The 22452-nt window shown below is 31.7% G+C and overlaps 1 protein-coding gene across 1 annotated transcript in view; it reads right to left on the bottom strand.

Moving 5' to 3' along the window:
- Positions 1–22452, bottom strand: part of LOC129222242 (transcription initiation factor TFIID subunit 6-like) — a 69022-nt gene that overhangs the window by 8535 nt on the left and 38035 nt on the right. The window contains exons 9-10 of the mRNA XM_054856722.1: positions 15674–15798; positions 2277–2535 (exon numbers count right to left, since the gene is read on the bottom strand). Coding sequence (XP_054712697.1) covers positions 2277–2535; positions 15674–15798 — 384 coding nt within the window. The remainder of the gene's footprint in view (positions 1–2276; positions 2536–15673; positions 15799–22452) is intronic.

Genomic DNA, 22452 nt, shown 5'->3' with positions numbered 1-22452 from the left:
AAATACGGCTTTGAAACGAAAATAGTGCTAAAAACAGAAAGATTCGACGTGTGGGTGAACACTTACTCAGAAATTACACACAAAAAAAAAAAAAAAGAAAAAAAAAAAGAAATTTATTCTCAAACGTTTAAAAGGTGTTGATACAGCATGATGTTCTACTAAACAATAACTTAATAAAAAGTTAGATTATTCAATAATATATAGACATTTTTTAAAGTGTACGAAGACTTTTGTGAGATAAAATTTTCAACACTTTTTAGTTTTTCATTTTTAAAAAATTAAGTTCTAATATTTAAAAAAAAAAAACATGTAGTTTTGTTGAAAACTGATCATAGATCTTATAATTAAATACCTATTCCAAAACATCAATTCTAACCAATGGATAGAGTCCCATTTCATTGAATGTCGTAGGTGTACGAACACTTTTGGGAGCCACTGTATGTATAACTGGCAAAACAGCACGACACTGAGCAGATAGATTAGTAACATGATTCCCTGCTCTTCCGAATTCCAAAAATCATGCATTAAAACTTTTCTAAAAGGTATAAAAACTTTAGTATCGAGATGTTTTGTAGGATAACTTATTAGAAAATGAATCAACATTTTAATTGTTTCTAAACACTAATTTTTATTCATATTAAACCAGTTTTATGACCACTTCCTGTTAGCTAATGTTTGTTTGGGACCACACTGTGGTAATACACAATTAAGAAACTCGACCCCCCCAAATGAAATGCTGAAATGCCGCCCCTGGGAGGGGGGAGGGGGCAAGGCAATAAACTCTAACGCCCCACTCGTTATGGTTCTTATTTTCTTTTTTCAATTGAGGAACCAAAACCAGAAATTATAAAAAAAATAAAAAAAAAGCAGAATTGTCAAAATTTTCTGAACATAATTATTTGTTTCACTTTGTGTATCTGTTTATGAAACATTATTTAACACAAGCAGTAACTTTTAGTTAATATATTCATTGTTTAGATATTAATAAATCAATTGATTAACTTAAACAAGCCATACTTGTTCAATGAAAGCATTAAGTGTTTGTGACATTTCAAAATACTTTGAAGTAAATAATGCAAGTCTTATTCATGTCTAAGTGTTTCTTCGGGGAAAGTTGTGTATAAAATTCATCAAAATCTTAATAAAAACATGAGTTAAGTGGTTAGATTTACATCAGTTACCACTCATCTTCTCTCAAAACCAGTCCTAGCAAAATTTGTACTTCCCCCCTCATTCCCCCCCTCCTATTTTTTTGCTGTCGCTAAAAGCTCTATCGCTTTTAGTTGTCGTTTTTTTTCGTCCCCCCCCCCACTTCTTAGTTCCAATCGCCCTCTCTGATCTGAAGTGACAGGGAATAATATCATGGCAAAAAAAAAAAAAAAAAAAAAATGGTTTTGAGTTTACATTCAATTTTAGAAATTAAATTAAAAATGCTAAGTGATAACTTTTAAGATTTTATCAGCATTAATTTAAAAAACAAAGATTTTTTCTTGAAATCATGACAACAGTATGCTAATTACTTCAAGACAATGAGTAAAGGAGAGGCAGCAAAGTCATTAATGATGGCTTCCTCTTTGCCTGTAGGGTTGTTTATTTTACGTATCATGGAATGCGTGGAAGGAAAATTTAATCTTGCTAAAATAAACAACTTTACAGACACAGAAGCAATCTTAGGAAGCTCATTCTAAGATTGAATACTTTGACGTTGATGGAAAAAAATGCACAAATCTGCAGCATTATATGATCATACTGCATTAATTTTACTTTTTTTAAACAAATAATTGGCGGAAAATTCGTAGGGAATTAAAGTACTTCATTTTGCTAAGAATTTTTTTTTTCATTTAATCGATTTTCCCTAAATTTTTGTTATTTTTCCAAAATTAACTGATATTTCCCTGAGTGATAAAGTTCCCCGACTTCCCTGATCTGTAGCCACCCAGCATTATGTGTAAAACAAACTTTTCATAGCTGGAGGAGGGAGGTCCTCCCTAAATGAGGGACCTGGTTGTACATACAGTGCAGCACTGTTTATAAGTTTTTGAAGGGACTGTATGAAAAGAGTGTATAATTGAAAAAAAAAAAAAACGTATAATAGGTATATATTACTGTGTATAAGACACTGCAGGGACCAATTTGAATCACGTAAAATTGATAAAAACGTATAAAAGAGAAACATATAAACGGTGCTCTACTGTATTTGTCTTGTGTACATTGGATAGTAGTTCGAGTCGTAGAATATACACAGGAAACTTAAAACTTTTAAAAAATTCACTCACCAAGACAAGTTGCTTTATATGCTCAGCAGCACTTTTATCTACGCTAGATGCTGTAGGGCCTTCCAGACACTGCCTAATTCGTTCACCGATCCCTTTGACTCTAGGAATAACAAATGTCCGTACCACTTCAGGTCCAAGCTCAGAAAGGCCGGATATAGCCCCATAATGAGACGCAAGAGGCATTTTGTCATTTGCCAATGCACGGCTAAACAACCTGGTGACTCTTGTTTGAACATTGCTAGTTGTTGTGTTGAAATTTCTGTTAAAAAAAACACATTTTAAAATCAATAGCACTAAACTTTTCCCTCTACATTATTGGTAGTAGAAATCAGTGTGTCAACAATTTAAATCAATGATTTAAACCAGCGTTTGTTAAATTGTGTTCCGCGGAACCCCAGAGTTCCACGGAGCTCTCTCAGGGGTTCCGTGAGACTTGAATGCTATCTTTTCACACATTTCACATTTTTAACTCAAAATATCGATAAAAAAATAATGCCTTTTCAATTTTAAAAGTAAATTCCCTTTTATTTTCGTATACTGATCTGAGCATTATCACTCATCACTTCTCACCTCATGGCTCGAAAAGTAGCCTAAAAATGCGTTTTAAAAACTTTAACTTTGAAAAAATTCCGGAAGAAGCTATTGAAAAGTGACTTTAATGTTGAAAAAGTTTCAGAAGGGCATCTCAAACTCTTTTTCCTACAACATTACCAAATATTTCTTAAAATTACGATTTTTACGTCAATTTCAAATTTTCTGCTCTTTATACTAGCTACTCTCTCAGTATCTATGACAGCAGTTGAAAGGAGAATTTAAATATTTAACTAGTAAGGACCAAATTAAGAAGCAGTACTCTGTTGTGATAAGCACAAAAGTCATATCTGTACTTTTTATTATAATTGATTTATTGTCATGAGGTGGTTCTCAATTCATTTTACCTATCCTATACAAGGGGCTGTTCGTGGATGGGAAATATTTTTTAAAAAATCCTGAAAAAGTGGAACTTGAACCAAATACACGTAAAACTTTGAAAAGCAGTTTCTTATTTAGAGTTCAGCTGTAGATACGACTTTTGTGCTTAACACGGCAGTACTAGTCAAGACCGTCTAAATGTTATAGCTCTATCTGAGTCTGTCACACAGTGACAACATAGTCTTTAATTTGTAAAAAAACTAAAGAATTGCAGGGCTCCCAACACATTTTAGCCATAGAAAAGGGTAAAAGAGGACCACTTTGAATCAAAAAGGGGACCAAAGAGGACCAGTTAGGATTAAAAAGAGGACCTTGGGAGGACCATTCATAGTTAAACCCAGGGTAGCACCAAAAGGCAAATTAGCTGCCTGGCAATAAATACGTGAAGATAATTCGTTAATTAGCCAAAATAATGATTTTTAATGATAAATCCTGATCACCTTCTGTACATCTAAACTTCTTATCCATTGAATTATATTATTCACACAAACATTTGGATGAGGGAGGGGAGTGACAAGCAAGCATGTAACTGACCATCTTACAGAGTAACTTCAATTGTAAAATAAATTTCCTACTAATTAACAGATAAAAACTGGCTAATTAAAAATAATCACCTACGTGACCGATGAATTAGTGCTTACCTAATAAAAACTTTTTAGATACAGTTATTACAGTAAACACCTTAGCAAATAGTAGTTTACAAAAATTTTCACATAACCAGTTTAAAGGGAATTCATTTTGATATAAGGTACCGCAAGACAATAAGATATAGTTTAGAGGCCAGGAGGTTCCCTCCCTCTCCACAGCCCTTGGTTTTTTCACATATTTCCAACCTAAATATGGTAATTTTATATACATATGAGAGTTTATGACCAAACACCAAAGCAGGAGGTAATATCTGGCTACGCTACTGACTGACTAAGTTCAAAAATATTAGAGGATTGCAAATCATTTATTAGTATGCTAAGTATCCAAATCATTTCTTCATATGTATGTATTAGTTGTTTGGGCACTAAAAAATATTGTAACTGTCTTCATGTATATATAAAAATTAGTGAGAAAGAAATTTTTTTATTAAAGTCACCACACCCAAAAATATACAAATGCTGCTCAAGCGATAAATACACTGAATGTAAATTTGAGCCTGCTTTTACTGGATAACTTAATAGAATAAATAAATGTAATTTCAGATTCATAGAGCTATATTTTCAAATTAAAAATACTCATTATGAGTATTTAAAAAAATAAGGATACAAAGTTTTAGTTTTTAAAAATAAAATTAAATAATATAATTTGAGGTAGCACATGTCAAAACAGCTTCCAATTTTCAAAAATACTGAAATAATTAGAAGAAGCAAAAGGATTGAAATCTTGAACACGAGAATCAAATTTTTGCGAAAAAAAAATATATATATATATTCTCTGAAACTAAACATGACTAAAATCGAACATAAAATATGCTAGTCTAGGATTAGGAAAGCATATGTGAAAATAACATTCGATTGCGCAAAATATCAAAATATGTACAAGTTGCAAAAAGATTGAAATCTCAAATACAAGAAACAATTCTTCGCGAAGTTCGAGTAAGTCCAATGCTGCTATGGTTCCAAAAATAAGAAAGTTTATTATCTATTAAAATTAAACAAAAAATAAGCTAATCTATGGTGGTGTATGTCAAAATAACTTCCGATTGCCAAAAATATCAAACTATTAACAAGATGCAAAAAGATTGAAATCTCAAACACCACAAGCACTTTCCGCGAAGTGCGAGAAAGTTCAATGTTGCTATAGTTCCAAAAATAAAAAAGTTAATTGTCTATTAAAATTAACCAAAACATAAGCTAATCTAAGGAGGTGTTATGTCAAAATAACTTCCGATTGCCAAAAATATCAAAATATTTACAAGATGCAAAGAGATTGAGATCTCAAAACCCAGCAAGCAATTTTCGGCGAAGTCCAAGAAAGTTTGATGTTACCATGGTTCCGAAAAAAAGTAGTTGATTATCTATCGGAATTAAACATAAAATAAGCTAATCTAAGTTAATGAATGTTAAAATAACTTCTGATTGTCAAAAACATCAAAATATTAACAAGATGCAAAAAGATTGAACTCGCAAACGTAGGAAGTAATTTATCGCGATGCTACATATCGAACACAAGTTCAGAAAATTGCACTGATGAAATATTCTTGATTTTTTTTTCAAGGTTTTCCAAGGGCGTACGAACTCGTGAGAAATTTCGGTAGCAAAATGCTTTGATTTGACGTCATAACTCCTCCCCCAAACTTCTCCATTTGCTAGATTTCCAAGTTACAGCTGTTGAAGGAGGAGTAATGACGTCAATCTGAAGCGAAATAATACCAGAAAGTCAGGTTCAATAGAAAAACGGCGCCGCGGCCGCATGTTCGGGCGTAACAAACGTCAGCACACAGTATCTTTTAATGTAATAAAAAATTTTAAAATCTGATTTTTGAGTAAAAACAATACAAAAGCGGACTAAACGGACCAAAATGTTAAAAAGCGGTCTAAAGCGGACTTTACCCTAAAAAACGGACTTTGGCGGGAAAAGCGGACCATTTGGGAGCCCTGGAATTGCTGAAAAATAAGAGGCATTTTAATTTTTAAGGATAAAAAACTTTTTCTGTGTACATTTATGTGAATTATTGACACTATTGTAGGTAAAACACATTAGTAATTCTTGTCCTTATAAGAAAATAATTTAATCAGATACTCAGAATCACAAATAGGAGTGCATTGGTATTTTACAATAACAATTATCAATAACTAGGATGATCTACAAAGAACTCTACTTAATTAGCAATTTAATGACAAATAGTTCATGTGATAGTTTATCAGAGGTCCCTCCGAAACAGAATCCTGACTACGCCACTGTAAACTTTTGACGAAAAATCAGAGGTTCCACAAAAAAAGTGAGCATTAAAAAGGGTTCCACTAATCAAAGAAATTAAGAAACGTTGATTTAAACCAAATTTTTTTTCAAAAAAAAAAAAAAAATCATTGATTTAAACCACATTTTAAAATTTGACATAGCATCACGTTATGAATGCTATTTGGTGAAGTAATGTTTGAAACATAATAATTTTGTATTTTTCAAAATATTAATTTCAAGCTTGATTACATTTATAGTTGTAAATTAATTATGACAAAAGTTTCAGAAGCCCTGTTGAAAAAAAATAAAAAGAAATCTGATCAAAATAAAAAATATCAGATTTTTTTGACTTTTTTCAAAAAAATCATGATTTTGCTAGACTCTGGTAGAAATACACAGACAAGTTTTCAATCTAGTTAGTCCACAGGACACATTTTCAAGATAGATCATTGCCAAGCGTTCACTTTGTTATAATTTGAAATGTCAAACACACATTTTTTTCATTATATAAGTAATAATTTTTAGCCAAGGGAGGGTTCAGGGGATCTGGACTCTCTTGAAAAGAATAAAGATATTCAAAAATGATAACGTTCATGTTTTCACACAATTTACATAGAAAAATATTTAAAAAAATGAATCTGAGTAGGGGTAACTAGGGAGCCTTGACCATAAGGGAGGCTTGACCCACCCTTCAATTTTTGTATTTAAAAATATTTTAGCTGTGTTTCACACTAGATAGCAATCAAAGCTAGTGATGTGATCAGGCATCCATCTTAGTTTTATTCATCTAGCTGTCAGGTGTGTGGAGATATTCAGAAAAAAAGAATTTTTCAACCTAAAAAGTAAGAATTTTGAGCATAATTTGTAAGATCTTTTCAGCAAATGTAATTAATTTATATTTTTGCAAATGGGATTTTCTAAATACTATAACATTGAGCTTTTATTATAACTATAAAGTTTGTTCCTTGAATTAGGCTTAACCTTATCATGTGCTATTCTGTAAAAAATGGGTAGGTGAGGAGGCTTGACCCACTCTATGTAAGGGAGGCTTGACCCACTGGGTCAAGGCTCCCTTACTTAAACAGTTTAGGAATTCTAGAAATACTGTTTAGCAAAAACAATTTATAATTACAATTGTTACTTTATGGGGATAATATATATGATTATTATATATTTTGTATGTTTACAAATGATGAGTATGAAGTCACCTTCTTACGACGATGTGAACAATCATTTAGTTTTATTTTATCCTGAAGACAATTATTCATCTGTTGTATATTTTACAGATATGACTAAACTGCCATGTCCTATATCTTCTGGTTATACTGTAAGAGTAGTCATGAAAGTTCAATTTAATTTTGATTTTCCCCAATTTATGCCATTAAGATAATGTCCCATCTTGTACATTTTGATGTATGCACAAATTAAATAAAATATATTAAACATAAATAGGAGGTAAGTCTGTTTACTGGATTCTATGGACAATATTCTTTATTATTTTTTAAATATAATTGGTAAAATATTATACATGTCATATTCTAAATATTAATATATACATGATCTTAAAAATAATTTCTGAACATTCAATTATCATGCTAAAACATGTATACTTACTATTTACATAATTAATAAAAGAATATTTTCTGTTTCTCATTTTATGATTATACAGGGTGAGTTCGATCGAATCTGCCATACGAAATGGGGTGATAGAAGAGCCCAAGTGGGATATAGAACCACCCATTATCGTGCCCAATCCTTAACCGTAACCGAGTTATGGTAGATATAAGGAAAATGAGTAAAAAACAAAATTCTGAGAAAACGACCAATTTCTGAAATTCTTGTAGGACTTACAAGGGAAATAAGTACATAATTGGAAAGAGCAGATTAAATCCTACAAAATGACACCTTTTCCATCAAAATAGCCGCATTTTACAGCGAGCTACAAGCTTTGAAACGTTGGACACACTCAGAATTGAAATGGCGCCAAAGTTTTCAATCGACATTTTCAAAAACAACCGTGAGCTACAATCGGTCAAATCTACCAAAAACTGGCCCATTTCACAAGCTTTCCGATCATACAACAACAAATCATATTGGGCTTTAAGTTCAGCAGAAATTTAGGCTTTTGTTTGAAACTGTAAAAATCTACATTCGTTGAAAAAGGAAAACCAGCAAAGAGTCCCCTTTTTTCTGTTTTAAACTTTCAGTTTCACGTTAGCATGTTGGTTTCTTTGTTCAAGAAAATGATATTTTTGTATCGAAATAATAATTTTTACATTTTATTAAGTGAAAAAAACCCAAGAGATAACAATAAGTAGAAATAAAAAAGCATCACTTTCCCATGCTTTCAACAAAGGAGAAATCATTAATAAAAAAGTTACACTAACATCAATGAGTACGTTTGATCAATCTTCAAAATTTACAATAGATGCTGAAATTGCTCGCCGCCACATCTGATGCATGCTTTCGCCTTTTTGAGCACTGAAACAACCGTTGCTCCTAATGAAATTTCATCTCTTAGTTTTACTACGGCTCTATCAAACCGGTTGCGCAGTTCCTGCAAACTGGTTACTTCAGTTTTGTATACTTCTTATTAGAGCCCCTAAAGGAATCCACTGGTGTCAGGTCTGGCGATATAGGTGGCTAAGGAATGGGACCCGTAAGACCAATACATTGGAGATACAATTCAGTTTGAAACTTCCGAGCGGCATTTGAAAATGAGCAGAGTTACCACCGTGTTGAAAAATGATTTCCACTCTCTCCGAATCAGGAATAGCATCCAGTAAGCCAGGCAAATGATGTTCCATGAACTCTAAATATGTGCTTCCTGCATTAAAACACCTTGAAACCAGTAATGTTCCATCATTTTTTCTGAGGGTATACTCCCACTAATCCATTACGCACAATAAGTGTATGTGATCATATAGTATGTCATAATATGAAAATTTAAGAAGCTTGAGGGTATACGCTATGTGTCTAAAAAAGTTTGAGAGTATACGGCGTATATGAAGTATACCCTATGGGAATACCACTGCTTAAAACATATGCAGACCCATCAAATAATCGCTGGTTACGACCAGTCAAACATTTAAACTAAATCGAGTTTGGAACTTGGGGTAAAAAATGGATTTTGTTCAGCAGACTGATGCCAGTTATGCAAAATTATCATGCCCATATTAGAGTTCATTGAACATCATTTACCTGGCCTACGTGATACTATTCCTGTTCCAGAGAGAGAGAGAAAGTCATTTTCCAACACGATTGAGCACATTCCTCAAATGCCGTTCGGGAATTTCAAACTGAAGAGTATCCCAAATGGATTGGTCGTACGGGTTCCATTTCTTGGTCACCTAGATCCCCAGACCTGACGCCAGTGGACTTCTTTGTTTGGGGATTCTTAAAACAAGAAGTTTACAAAGCAGAAGTAGCCAGTTTGCAAGAATTGAGCGACCAGCTTGATGAAGCAGTAGTGAAACTAAGAAATGAAATTTCACAAAGAGCAACGGTTGTTTCCGTTCGCAGAAAGGCAAGAGCGTGTATCAGGTGTGGCGACGACCAATTTCAGCAGCTTTTGTAGATTTTGGAGATTGATTAAATGTGCTCATTGATGTTAGGGTAACTTTTTTAATATTGTTTTTTCCATTGTGAAAAGCAAGGGAGAGTAATTTCTACTTATTGTTATCTCTTGTTGTGTTTTTTCACTTAATAAAAATGCTAAAATTATTATTTTCATATAAAACTATTATTTTGTTAAACAAAGAAAGCAGCAAGCTTCGTGAAACAAAAAATTTAAAACACAACAGGAGCGACTCTTTGCTGGTTTTCCGTTTTCAACGAATGCAAATTTTTACACTGCTTTAAACAAAAGCCCGAATTTCTGCTGAACTTGAAGATCAAAACGATTTTTTGTTGTATCATCTGAAAGCTAGTAAAATGGGCCAGTTTTTGGTAGATTTGACCGATTGTAGCTCATACGATTGTTTTTGAAAATGTCGCTTGAAAACTTTGGCGCCATTTCAATTCTGAGTGTGTCAAACGTTTCAAAGCTTGTAGTTCGCTGTAAAATGCTACTATCTTGACGGGAAAGGTGTAATTTTGCAAGATTTAACCTGTTCTTTCGAAATGTGTACTTATTTTTCTTGTAAGTCTTACAGGAATCTCAGAAATCGGTCGTTTTCTCAGAATTTTGTTTTTTTACTCATTTTCCTTATATCCACCATAACTCGGTTACGGTTAAGGATTGGACACGATAATGGGTGGTTCTATATCCCACTTGGGCTCTTCTATCACCCCCTTTCGTATGGCAGATTCGATCGAACTCACCCTGTATATCATTGCCCGGGTCAAGCCTCCCATACCATGGGTCAAGCCTCCATTAATAAGGGAGGTTTGACCCGCTAACCTAAATTCTAAAAAATATTAATTTTAGAAAAGAAAAAATTTATTATTTACATTCTCGCAAATATATTCCTGTTGCCAATAGAATGTCCTTCAATATGTGCTATCATATGATATTTAAATTTTCAATGTAAAATTTACAAAAATGTTTATTTGAAAACGTGGTCAAGGCTCCCCAGGTTCCCCTACACGCAATTACTCCTTGCGTAATATAAAAGAAAATAGAATTTTGAGTACAGACATCTTTTATCCTTTATTCATAAAAAAAAAAACTAAATTTTTCCAAAAAAATTGACATAACGACTTAGTGTAGTTCCTCGCAAAAAGTAAGTTCAAAGCCAAAGCATAGTCTGAGTATTTTTTTTTAATAGGGTTGGGTTAAAACTACAGATGGCGCAAAGTGTCAAATATCGAAGTTAGGTCGCTCCGTATGTTGAGTTTTTTCATTGAATGCACAACAAATGCATATATCATCATTTGTTTCTCTACATACATTACTATTCTTAGTTTTTTAAATGTATTCAGCTTTTTTTCTAAATTAATACGTTTTACCAATTAAGATTTTACTTCTGCTTTACATTGGTAGTACCAAAAAAGCACATGTTTCTAATTTTTCATTAGAATAAGTAATATAAAGCATTCTTCGGAATATTAAAAGCATGCTCTACAATTAAGTTAATGTTTATAGGGGTCATTCCATATTAAATCAAGAAATGGTCGTGCCGCACCATTTGTGATTTTTATGAAATTTGGTAGGTAATATGCACCAATATTCTGAACCCCCAAACTGGGATATTTTTTTCTTTTATTCCTGAGATATAGGTTTTTTTTGCTTAGCGGATGAGTAAAATTTGGCATTTTTTATTCTTTTTCTAAAAGTTCTAGAAAATTTATTTAAATTAGTAAGAAGATCAAACACATCTTATTTTAAAGGTGAAAGAATAAACTTTAATTTGTGCATTAAAAGAAGAGATTTAAGTTAAACCTAATTATAAATTTTTGGTAGTCAAATCCTGGTTGATAAAGTGCCGGTTTCGTCATTTTGAGCCTAAAAGTCAATGAGGCACTTTCAGTAGGAAGCTAATTTTTTTTTCCTTTTGTAGTTAATTGTGCATACTAGAAGCGCAGAAAAAAATAGGTTGATACTAGTAGTCCTTCGTGACAAAAAAAAAATGCTTAAACTTGAGGGGAAAAAATGAAAAAATGGGCTTTTTCACTCCCCAAAAACGAGATGTTTGTTAGGACGTAAAAATTTGAAAATGTTAGAGTAAGAAGCTGTTACATTTATTTTCCTTAAAACAAAACAAAAATTGTCTTTTTTTTAAGGTATAGAAGAGATATAAACTTTTAAATAAACATTTGTTTTTGGTAAAAAATTATGTTCTGCAAATATAGTTGATAAAAATTGAAAGCTATTTGTTGTTTAAAATTACATTTTGCAAATATATTTCAATGAAACATGGTTATATGGTATTTTTTGAGGTATTTATCCAGTCCACTTGGCCTCTTTTAAGTAATGTGCATAAGTTATTATTGTATTTCTTTGAAGGCTCATATATCTTCTGTGCTATAGAAAAACAAGAGTTTTTGTTTTGTTTTAAAGGGCAATGTAATGGCTTCTTATGATAGTATTTTCAAATTTTTATCACCTACCGCACAGGTCGCTATATGGGAGTGAAAAAAAACTATTTTTTCAGTTTTTCTTAAGATTACTGCAACAAGAAAAAAAATAGCTTCCTACAAAAAGTCCATCATCGATTTTTTTAGGCTCAAAATGACGAAAACCGCACATTTTCAATTACGATTTGACAATGGAAATTTTTTAATTAGGTCGTTTTCGTTATTTAGAGCCTAAATAAGCTGATGACGAACTTACTGTAGGAAACTATTTTTTTTTCCTGTTATAGTTGATTGTGCATATTAGAAGTACAAAAAAAAGAAGGAAAAAAAAGCCGATACTGGCAGTCCTTTACTATGAAAGATTTGCTTTAACTTAAAAACTGAAAAAATGCGTTTTTTTCACTCCCCAAAAGTGATTTGTGGGGTAGGTGATAAAAATTTGAAAATGCTAGGGTAAGAAACCATTACATTGCCCTTTAAAACAAAACAAAACTGTCTTGTTTTTCTAGGGCATAGAAGAGATATAAGCCTTTATAGTAATACAATAATAACTTTTGCACATTACTTAAAAGAGGCCAAGTAGACTGGATAAATACCTTTAAAAATACCATATAACCATGTTTCAGTGAAATATATTTGCAAAATGTTATTTCAAATAACAAATAGCTTTCAATTTTCATCAATTATACTAGTGTGCCCAGCGTTGCACAGGCTACCTAAAAATGAAAGAGATGTCCAGTAGTTGATGTTTTTGTAGTACTCTGACATCAGTTTCAAACTCGTTTAAGAAACTAAAGCATTACGACTTAATAAATGCCATTAAGCATTAATTTAATACCAAGTCATCAGATTCCAATTAATCTTTCATTGAAATCATTAAAAGCAATTTTTTGTTCAACTCTGTTTTCATTAAAGAAATCCAAACAATTTTTATTTAACGTGTTCTTTAACTAACCTAAAGAGACAGTTATTATAATTCAAAAACTCACCCATGTGAAGGAAAAAGTCCAACAAAATAAACATAATTAGAAATGTAAAATGGCAACAGAAAGAAATAAAAATCAAGCTTAGAATAAAAGAGAAACGATGCTAATTCACAATAAATTTCTAAACGTAAAAAATGCTTTAAAGAGTAGTTTTAAGATTTATATATTTACAATAAATTTCTAAACAAAAAAAAATGCTTTAAAGAGTAGTTTTAAGATTTATATATCGGAATAAAAGAGAAATTAAACTAATTTAAAATAAAGTTCTAGGTGGAAACGTTGTTTTAAGATTTGGACAGCAGCCAAAAAAAATCACTTTTAAAACAATTATTAGAATTTTATTTGCTCACCCTTATACAAAATAGCAAAAGGAGAAAAAAAATTCCTTAATAACGTAATGTTAATTAACGCTACAATTAATATCTCTCCTAATTGAAGTTGTATAGTTATGAGATTGGTCTTACTGTTTTCTCTGGAAAATTTCGAATCAATCGGTACCTCGTTCGGCTCTTAACTCGCAGTGGTTCTCAAGAAGATCAAGCTTCAGACTTTCAGATAGATGCAAACAGATTTTAACAGTAGGAACTCACAAAACATAATTTATTACAAAACACAAATGCTTCATATAAAATCTCATCCATGCTCTTGAAAAACAAGACAGTTTTTGTTTTGTTTTAAAGGACAATGTTACGGCTTCTTACTTTAGCATTTTCACATTCTGTGTGATTTATGATAATCCTTCACTGCTTTTAACTATCAACAATACAGTGACAAAGAGATGATACAAATGAAACTTTGAAACGATGCAGTAAACTTGGAAAAATATTAATTGTAAAATGATTTCCATATTTTATTCAGTAATGTCACATCTTTATAAATTCTGTTAATATTGAATTAATTCTGTATAATCCACATTTACTTTCATTTTTTTTTTTTTAAACTGAAAATTGTTTGTTAATATTTTTTTTTTACTTCCTCAATTCCCTAAAAAGTTTCCTGTTCATGAAGTTCTTCAGACTCACAATTATTTGATTTGAAGTGGATATTGTACTAAAACTACCTATCAAAGTTCACATACACTTGCTTTTCAACTCTCCCCCCCCCTCCCCCAAGAATATTGTGATTTTTAAAGTAGTACAAACATTTTTGAGCATTAAATAAAGAGGAAGCTGCAATTTTATGTATACCAGCTGAAAAATATTAAGAAATAAGATGTGATAAGTTAATGCATTTTTTAAAGCAGAAAAAATATACAAATGGCAAGAAAAAAATTGTTGAGCAGAAATTTCTAAGAACTGTCAGAACCATTAATATCATAATTGACATAGCAAACAAAATTTTGAACAGGCAACAAAAATAAAGAAAAGAAATCCTTGACTTGTGCTACTCACAACATTTTACGACATTTGCCGAAGTTTAATAGACCTGCTGAATTCCCTGATTTTTGGATAATAGCACTATTTCAAACATTCTAATCAACGTTTTAGACCAATTTTTCAACATCTTAATAAACCAAAGATACAACGTGATAAAAATTAATGCTAACATTTAAGAATGCTAATGGTTTGAATCGATTCAAGTGCAGCAGGACATACATTTTTGAAGTAACTTGAGAAACTGACAAGTTTATAAGTCCTCTATAGACCAGAAGACTAAGCAAGGTTCAGAGTAATGGTAAAAATAAATTGAGGTCCAAACGTTGAAATTGCAGAGTAAATTAAAATGAGCGAGTTTTACAGAAGATAATGCAAATGGCTTCTGAAATTCATAAATGATAGGGATAGGCGTTCAAGAAAGTTAAAATGCTAAAAATTTTCGGCATTGTATGTTTCATTCAGGTGGGGTTGTAAAACATCTGTTTTAAACATTAAAATGTTTCATTTTCTCAAAGGAAGAATTTTGTGAACGGTCTGTTTTTGTAAACTGTCTATTTATTAGATTAAATATCTAGGGAAAGGTTTGTAAAGTTTGTTTTGTGACAAAATATTTTGTGAAAGATCTCCTCCTCCTCCTTAAAGACCACTTAAATTCTCTCAAAGAGACCACTCTGAAATTTTCAAAGTTTTTTAGGAACGCCAACAAAATTTTAGTACTGTTTTAGGAATTTTAGGACTGAACTTTGTTTTAATGGAAATTTAGGAATTTTAGGGGGAATGAGAGCCTTGTAATAACATTTGCATCATTTTTTATTTCAGTATCATTTGTGCTGTCATTTTAACCAATAAATAAATCTTAATTTTTTAATGCATCTACCTTAAAAGTCATGTTAATGTATAGTGATTTTACACAATCATAATGAAAAGGATTTAATCTCTTTTTTTTGGTAGTTCACCCCTTCCCCAATATCAGTTGATGAACAAAACACGATGACAATGACCGTTAGAAATTATTTTAAATTCTTTCAGTTTTGCATCCCGGTAAGAAAACATTTAGCATTACAACAATGATAGCAAACATTTCACCTCTAGATGTTTCAGTTATGATTGAAAATGAGTGTTCTGCACCAAAAATTTCTAGTTTACCAGCACTTACTTTGCTATTTGAGCAATAAGTCGAGAGGCAAAATCTCTTAATGCCCAATGGTTGTCAACATCAGGTCTTGTGCATAGCTGTTTGCTAACGATACAGGAACACACAGAAGGGATGATTTCATGAAGCTACAAAAGAAATGTAATAAACAATCTTATTTTAAATATAAAGCAGAAGAAAAAATGCTAAAAGAATAAAAATTCCAGTGTTATGCATATTTAAATTCAATTATGATCGATAGATCCAGAATCCAAAGAATAAAGAGCTTCAAGTCAATGACATCTCACTTGAATTTCTAGAAAGCATTCCACCAAAAACTCTGCATCTTTTCTCTAGCCAAATGATTCATATATGTATACATATATATATTTTAGATCTTCTATACATTTTTCTCACTTTGATTAACCGAATGTTTTTCAAAAGTTTATTTCACTTTAATTATATAACTATAATGCATTGATTCACTCTAATTAGACTTTTTTTAACTCAAAGTATAGACCCCTCATTTCTACCTTCTTAAAAACTCATTTTCGGCCCTCACTTACCTAGACTGGAGCCCTTCCTGGAAAGAAAAAAAGTAAGGAGTAACGACACTTCATTTCAGGAAAACAAATATGATGTCATGCTTGTTTTGTAGTAGGTGTAGCATTGCAAGGTACAAATGCTCAGTCCTTTCTCTCTTTTTTATGCATATAGACTCGCTTAATACTAAAAAGTCTCTTGTCAAGGTATGAAAGGTGAAAATTGCTTCTACTCTTCTACATTTGAACGAAGCAATTGCCTGTTTAGTCATATTTTGGTATTTGAAACTTTAACCCTAACTTCAGTGGATTAACCCTAAACTCCAGTGGATAAAATTAGTTTTCAACCACTTTTTTGATTCTTCATTCCCCTAAAATGACTGTCTTACCAGTAAAAGTTAAGTTACCAGATCCAGTTCAGACTTGTCACAATAAAGCCTTTCCCTGCATGTTAAACATTACCAAAACTTATTATCAAATTATCATGCCGTGGCGAGAGTTTCATTGTTGAAGCTTGCAGATTACTTCATCATAGCCTATTATTTATATGAGGATGTAGATTCAGCTGAACCATCCTAATATGAAATCAAGATTGAAAGAAAAATTTTGTTATTTAAGTTTGGTTTGCCATTTAATTATTTAAGAATCTTATGCATAAAATTAAAAGTTTCAGCTTGGATCAGGCAAACAAATTTTCTGTCCTCTTCACTGAAACTTTTTGTGGTTGAATACTAGAATTTCAGGGTTCATACTCTATTTGGATGAAAAAATTCCATGACTTTTCCAAAGCTTTTTCATGATCTCATAAAAATTTTCATGACCTTGTTACATGAAGAGAATAGTACTATTTAATATCAAACTTGCCATTTTTTGAAGATGTGCATCAGCAAAACTTCCATGTTAATGCCATTATCTCATCCAAGCATTTAATAATTGAAAAACAATCAGTGTACACCTAAAAAACTAAACTTTGTATATGTCTTCTTCATATAAATTTAAGTAAAGTAAAAATACATTGAATCAAATATAATGATGCTTAAATGTCTGGTTTTTTTCTATGTATTTTTTATTTTTTTTTATAAACAGGCAGAATGATAATGAATGGGACAAAGGTTGAATGAGTTATTACAAAATTTCAATAGATTTGCTTAAAAAGGCTTTTAGTGTCAACAGTGCATTTAATCATCCAAATAACTTGACAGTACTTTGGCTCTTCAAAGTAAAGAAACATTCTTTACTAAATTCATTTTTCTACACCAGATATTTATTTAAAAAACACATTCAGTAATGAATATATCTTCTGATTCAAATCTACTTGTTTACTTATTTGCACATTTTCAAATGCATAAAAATTAATAGGTTCAGAAATTCTGGAACATAGTGTTTGATTCTTGACATTGAATATAGCAGTAGGTCGCAGGGATCAGTTTTGCGAGCCATATGTTGGGCGCTACTGTTTTAGGGTATTAGAATTCCCCTATTTCTGTACTCTATCACCAGACTCATGACTTTATTTTTAAAAACCTTCAACAAATTAAGATAAATTTAAAAATAAATTTTATACAAGTTATGGAAACGAACTCGGATGCAACTGAATTGAGTTTTTTGAGTGCGTGTGGCAAAAATCAAGATCGTGCAAGTACCCTACTACAGAATATAAAATATGTTGAAAATAATGGTAACTTCAAAATGAGTGATGTCCAAGCAGTAAAATCGCATTGCAAAAAAAAAAAGTCTGGCTGCTATACAAGTGGATGCAATGAGATTTCAAAATTCAGATTTATTTTGGGGATGATTCAATTTTCCAGCTTTAATAGCTTTTATATGCAATAATGTTAAATCACTCAAAATGTCTAATCTCTTTAAGCAACTGCTAATTTATCTTTGCCCAGGACATTTTTCCATGACTCTAAATAAATTTCCAAGACTTAGAATGAAAATTTCAATTTTCCATGACTTTTCCAGGATTTCCATGACCCGCACAAACCCTGGGATTTTATTTACAGAAATTCACAATTTTGTGGGTTGTATAGAGAAGCCAAAACAAAATCTTTTTTTTTTAAAGAGAAGAAAGCACACATTCAACTTTGGCATTTCACTCTACTTAATGATTAAACTGACAATTTTCTATAGTGAAGTACAGTTTGATCCCATTACAACAAATTTCAAGGGGCTGCAAATTTTGGTTGTAACGGGAATTTCGGTGAATTGGAATTCAAACAATGTAATGGCAATTAAAACAGGATTGAACATTTATTTCACTGAAAAGGATATTTTGTATTGGTAGTCCATGCAATAAAATTTTACTGTATTATTTTGCCTCTCCTTCGAGTAGCATCGTTCAAAAGATTCTTCATACTTCAGATATTGTGAAACATGTTAACAGGATGAAAATGACCCCTTGCCTATTTTGAGCAATTCACTTTCCTTAAGGGGATATCACACGAGAGAAATTACAGGACATCGCAACCGCAATAGCAACCGTAACGCTATCCGGAACTGGTTTTTCTACTCACTTTCACAAACGATTGCTCCAAAATTGTCGTGTGCTATGGAAATTCGCAGTTGCTCGTATAGGGGCAAACTTTTTCCTCCGCTAGAAAAAAATTGCCTTTAATTCTGGGCAAGTTGCGAAGGAGCCAATCAGGGCGCTGGGATTTCGTGACGTCAGGCAGCGTCACTGTAAAATACATTTGCAATCGTGGCGAGAGAAATGTGGGGATTCCTTTTTATTGTTCTATTTATTTTATGTTTCAAAAATTTTCAGTTACACTTTAAAAAACGAATGAGCGACATTTAATCTTTGGTTTTGCATCTGATTTTGAATTTAAATTGCTACTTATATGTTAGTTAACATCAGTGCGAATTTTATGCATTTCTTAATTTATATTGGTGTTTTTCGTTTCATTGGATTTTTGAAAATTGTTTTGCACAAATGTTACAATGGGGTCGTTTCCAAAATTTTAAACGTATTTTTTTCTGAAAGAGCATGCTTAAAAACATAGGATCTGACCATTTTTTAAATAATTTGTTTTTGTTTAATATTTTAAAAAAATTACTTAAATCGTGGCGCTTTCATTGTTTACATTTCTGTCATGTGACGTCACGAATGATGAAATGCCATTCGTGTTGACATTCACAGAGCAAAATATTTAATTCGCATCTTTACTCACGTGTATTGGGTGACGTCATCAAGACCACGCCTTGTTTGAAAAATCGGACATTTAAAAAAAATGAAAAATAACGGTTGGGAAAATAAAAGTATTTTTGGGTCCAAGTTATTATTTTTTTTTTGCTTATACTATCAATTTTAGTGATAAAAGTACTACTTTTGACTGGAGGAAACCACCCCATTCTGATACTTGAACAATTACAGTAAATTTTTTCCTTGAAAAAGTTACGTGAAAATTCCTTTTTAAAAATCATAGCATTGAAGCTTTACTTTTCTTTTTTAATTCAAACTGATGGGTACATACAGTATGTACCATTTGAAAATACTTAAAATGTAGGAGAATGTGAGGCAAAGTGAAATGGTGAAATATTTACTCTACTTTTAGCTCCACCTATTTAGTAATATTTTTACTGTGTAGTAACACATGTACTCTATTCCAGTCAAGAAAAATAATCCCTCTGAAAATCAAAGAACATGATAATACAAAGAATTTTTTAAAAATGATACGCACATTGTAATATTTTGTTGAGATGTCAAAAATTATGTTTGGCATTATTAAATGATAAAGTTATTTTTATTAACATTTGAAATATTGATTGAGACATACTATTATTCAATGCAGTGTTAATTTGCTCAGTATTAAGCTTATTTGTATTATAAATGCTTGTATAGCTTGTATAAATGCGCATCATCGTTTCATTACATTTTTTTAAAGCGTCACTTTATTTTTAAATGTCTGGAACTATTTTAATAAACTCGGCCACAGATTTTCCTGTGTGCAATATGTATCTAGTGGCGTTATATTTGTGTAAGTTAAAGTGTTAGCACATCTCCAATATATTTATGAACTCAAAGTTTAAAAAAATAATTATGAAAGGCCTATTGATCAGAGTTTGCTGGCTTTTTTTTTTTAATTTAATTTTTCATGTTTGTTTTTAGCTATGAATTTAGGTATAATTTGTTAGAATTAAAATTCCTTCTTACCTGTCAATAAGTGACTAATAATTCCTATCTAAAATTAAGATTTAATTTAGTAGTTATGGGAAAAAATAAGCCTAGAGAAGTCATATATTCTGTATGTCTTCTTTAAATGTAATAAGAGTATCACTTTAAATCAAGCATTCAATTAATAGTAATAAAAGTTTTCTGTTTTTCTGAAATTTTCACCATAAGTTCTACAAATTAATGTTAAAACTCAAATATGAATTTAACAGGAGGAGCTTTGGAGACTGCATGAAATAATAATTGATGCTCTAGCTCTGAAATCATTGCCTTGATCATTCCCCCCCCCCCTTTTTTTTGCCATCTTTTCACAAACCCACATACAATTAAAGCTGCAAGAGCTGCATTATGTATTTGATTACTAATTTCATCCATAAGTGTCAAATTAAAGCGACGCAGTGTGATAACCAAATGCAGAATTGACAAAAAGCGATGAACAAGCGCAAGCGCATGGATGTAAACTAAAAAATGGTAGCCCCCGTTGTGAACAAATCGAGCAACCGTCCGCACAACCGGCAGCAACCCTGTAGGCAACTTCCCTTCCAAAAAACCAGTTCCGGATAGCGTTGACGGTTCCTATTGCGTTTGCGATGTCCCGTAATTTCTCTCGTGTGATATCCCCTTTATGTCATTGATAAAATAAGACTTGTTTGGTTTTATTTTGATAAGCAGCTTTTTACAGCACATGATATTTTGAAGCATTAAGTAATGATGCTAATGCTGAAAATTTTACAGGAACTACTCAGTCAACTGCAAGCAAACGTATAATCTTTACCAATGTTGAAGAAGTTTCAAGCACTTGAATAAAATTTTATGAGGAATAAAATGATGATATATAAATGGTATATTACATCAACATATGAGGCAGTGAGAAGCAAAGGGATGGAAGTGGACTATTTTAAGTTTCGAGTAAAACACGTTTAAAGATCCGATCCTAGGTAGGCTTTCATTGAATTTTTTTTCTAAATCATGCTGTACAGCAGCACCTACCAGGGCTACTAGTACCATCCCTTGTCCCAAGACAGAGGAGAGGTACACCTACCATTTGTATTGGTTATCTCCAAATTTTTAACTTTGCCACTTGCATCCTTTTGCTTCTCACTACCTCGTACATGGCAGTGAGAAGAGAAGGGATGTAAGTGGACTTTGTAAAGATCTGGGAAAAACGCAGTTGAAGTTCAGATCCTAGATAGGTGTTCCTTTATGTTTTTTTTTCTAAATCCTGCTGTACAGCAGCACCTACCAGGGATACTAGTTCTATCTTTCGCCTTGAAACAGAGAAGAGGCTCTCCTGCTATTTGTACAGGTTATCTCGAAATTTTTAATTTTGACACTTACATCCCTTTGCTTCTTACTGCCTCATATGTGAATAGTAAAATTTAATAGGACTAGAAAAACAACTAAGTATAAAGTTTTTTTTTTTTTTTTTTTTCAAAAAATCAAGCTTTAAAATGCAAAAATTTTCTCAACATACTTAGATTACAACATGCATTTTAGTAATTATACATAGTCGTAATTCTTTTTTAATAGAAATAGATATGTATATATTTATTTATTTTTTTTTCACAATTAGTTTTGTACAAGGTTACTATAAACAATTGCTAATTAGCACAAATTCATCAACTTTTGGGAATATGTATTGATGGAGTTCAACATAAAATAAAGACTAGCGGCCCCCACAGCCACTGAATAAAAGAGGAGGGGAGGGTTCAACTAAGAATATTTCGATCATTTGCCATCCCGTTACCACTTTCCCCTACTCTACCTGTATTACGAGGCATGTTTTTAAAGTAAGGTCCGTTTTGAAGTACAAAAAAGAACGAGTACAGAGAGTGCAAAGAAATTTATTGCACAAAAATCTACCACCCTTACGCTATTTTTAGCCTACTTTCCCAGTAAAAGTCAGAAAAAGAAGAAAAAAGCATGAAAGAAGGCTTAATGCATCTTAAAAATGTCGCGAAAAACGAAAAAAAAAAATCAAAAATAAATAAAATAAATAAATATTGAAAAATTAAAAATTGGAAAGTAGGGTATTGTGATGGGAAAAAATGTCTGTCGGTCTGTCTGTCCCCCCTAATAACTTTTGA

The sequence above is a fragment of the Uloborus diversus genome, chromosome 5, assembly GCF_026930045.1.
Source record: "Uloborus diversus isolate 005 chromosome 5, Udiv.v.3.1, whole genome shotgun sequence".
NCBI lineage: Eukaryota > Metazoa > Arthropoda > Arachnida > Araneae > Uloboridae > Uloborus > Uloborus diversus.
The sequence above is the reverse complement of the archived record's forward strand: the minus strand, read 5'-3'. Positions and strand labels throughout refer to the sequence as shown.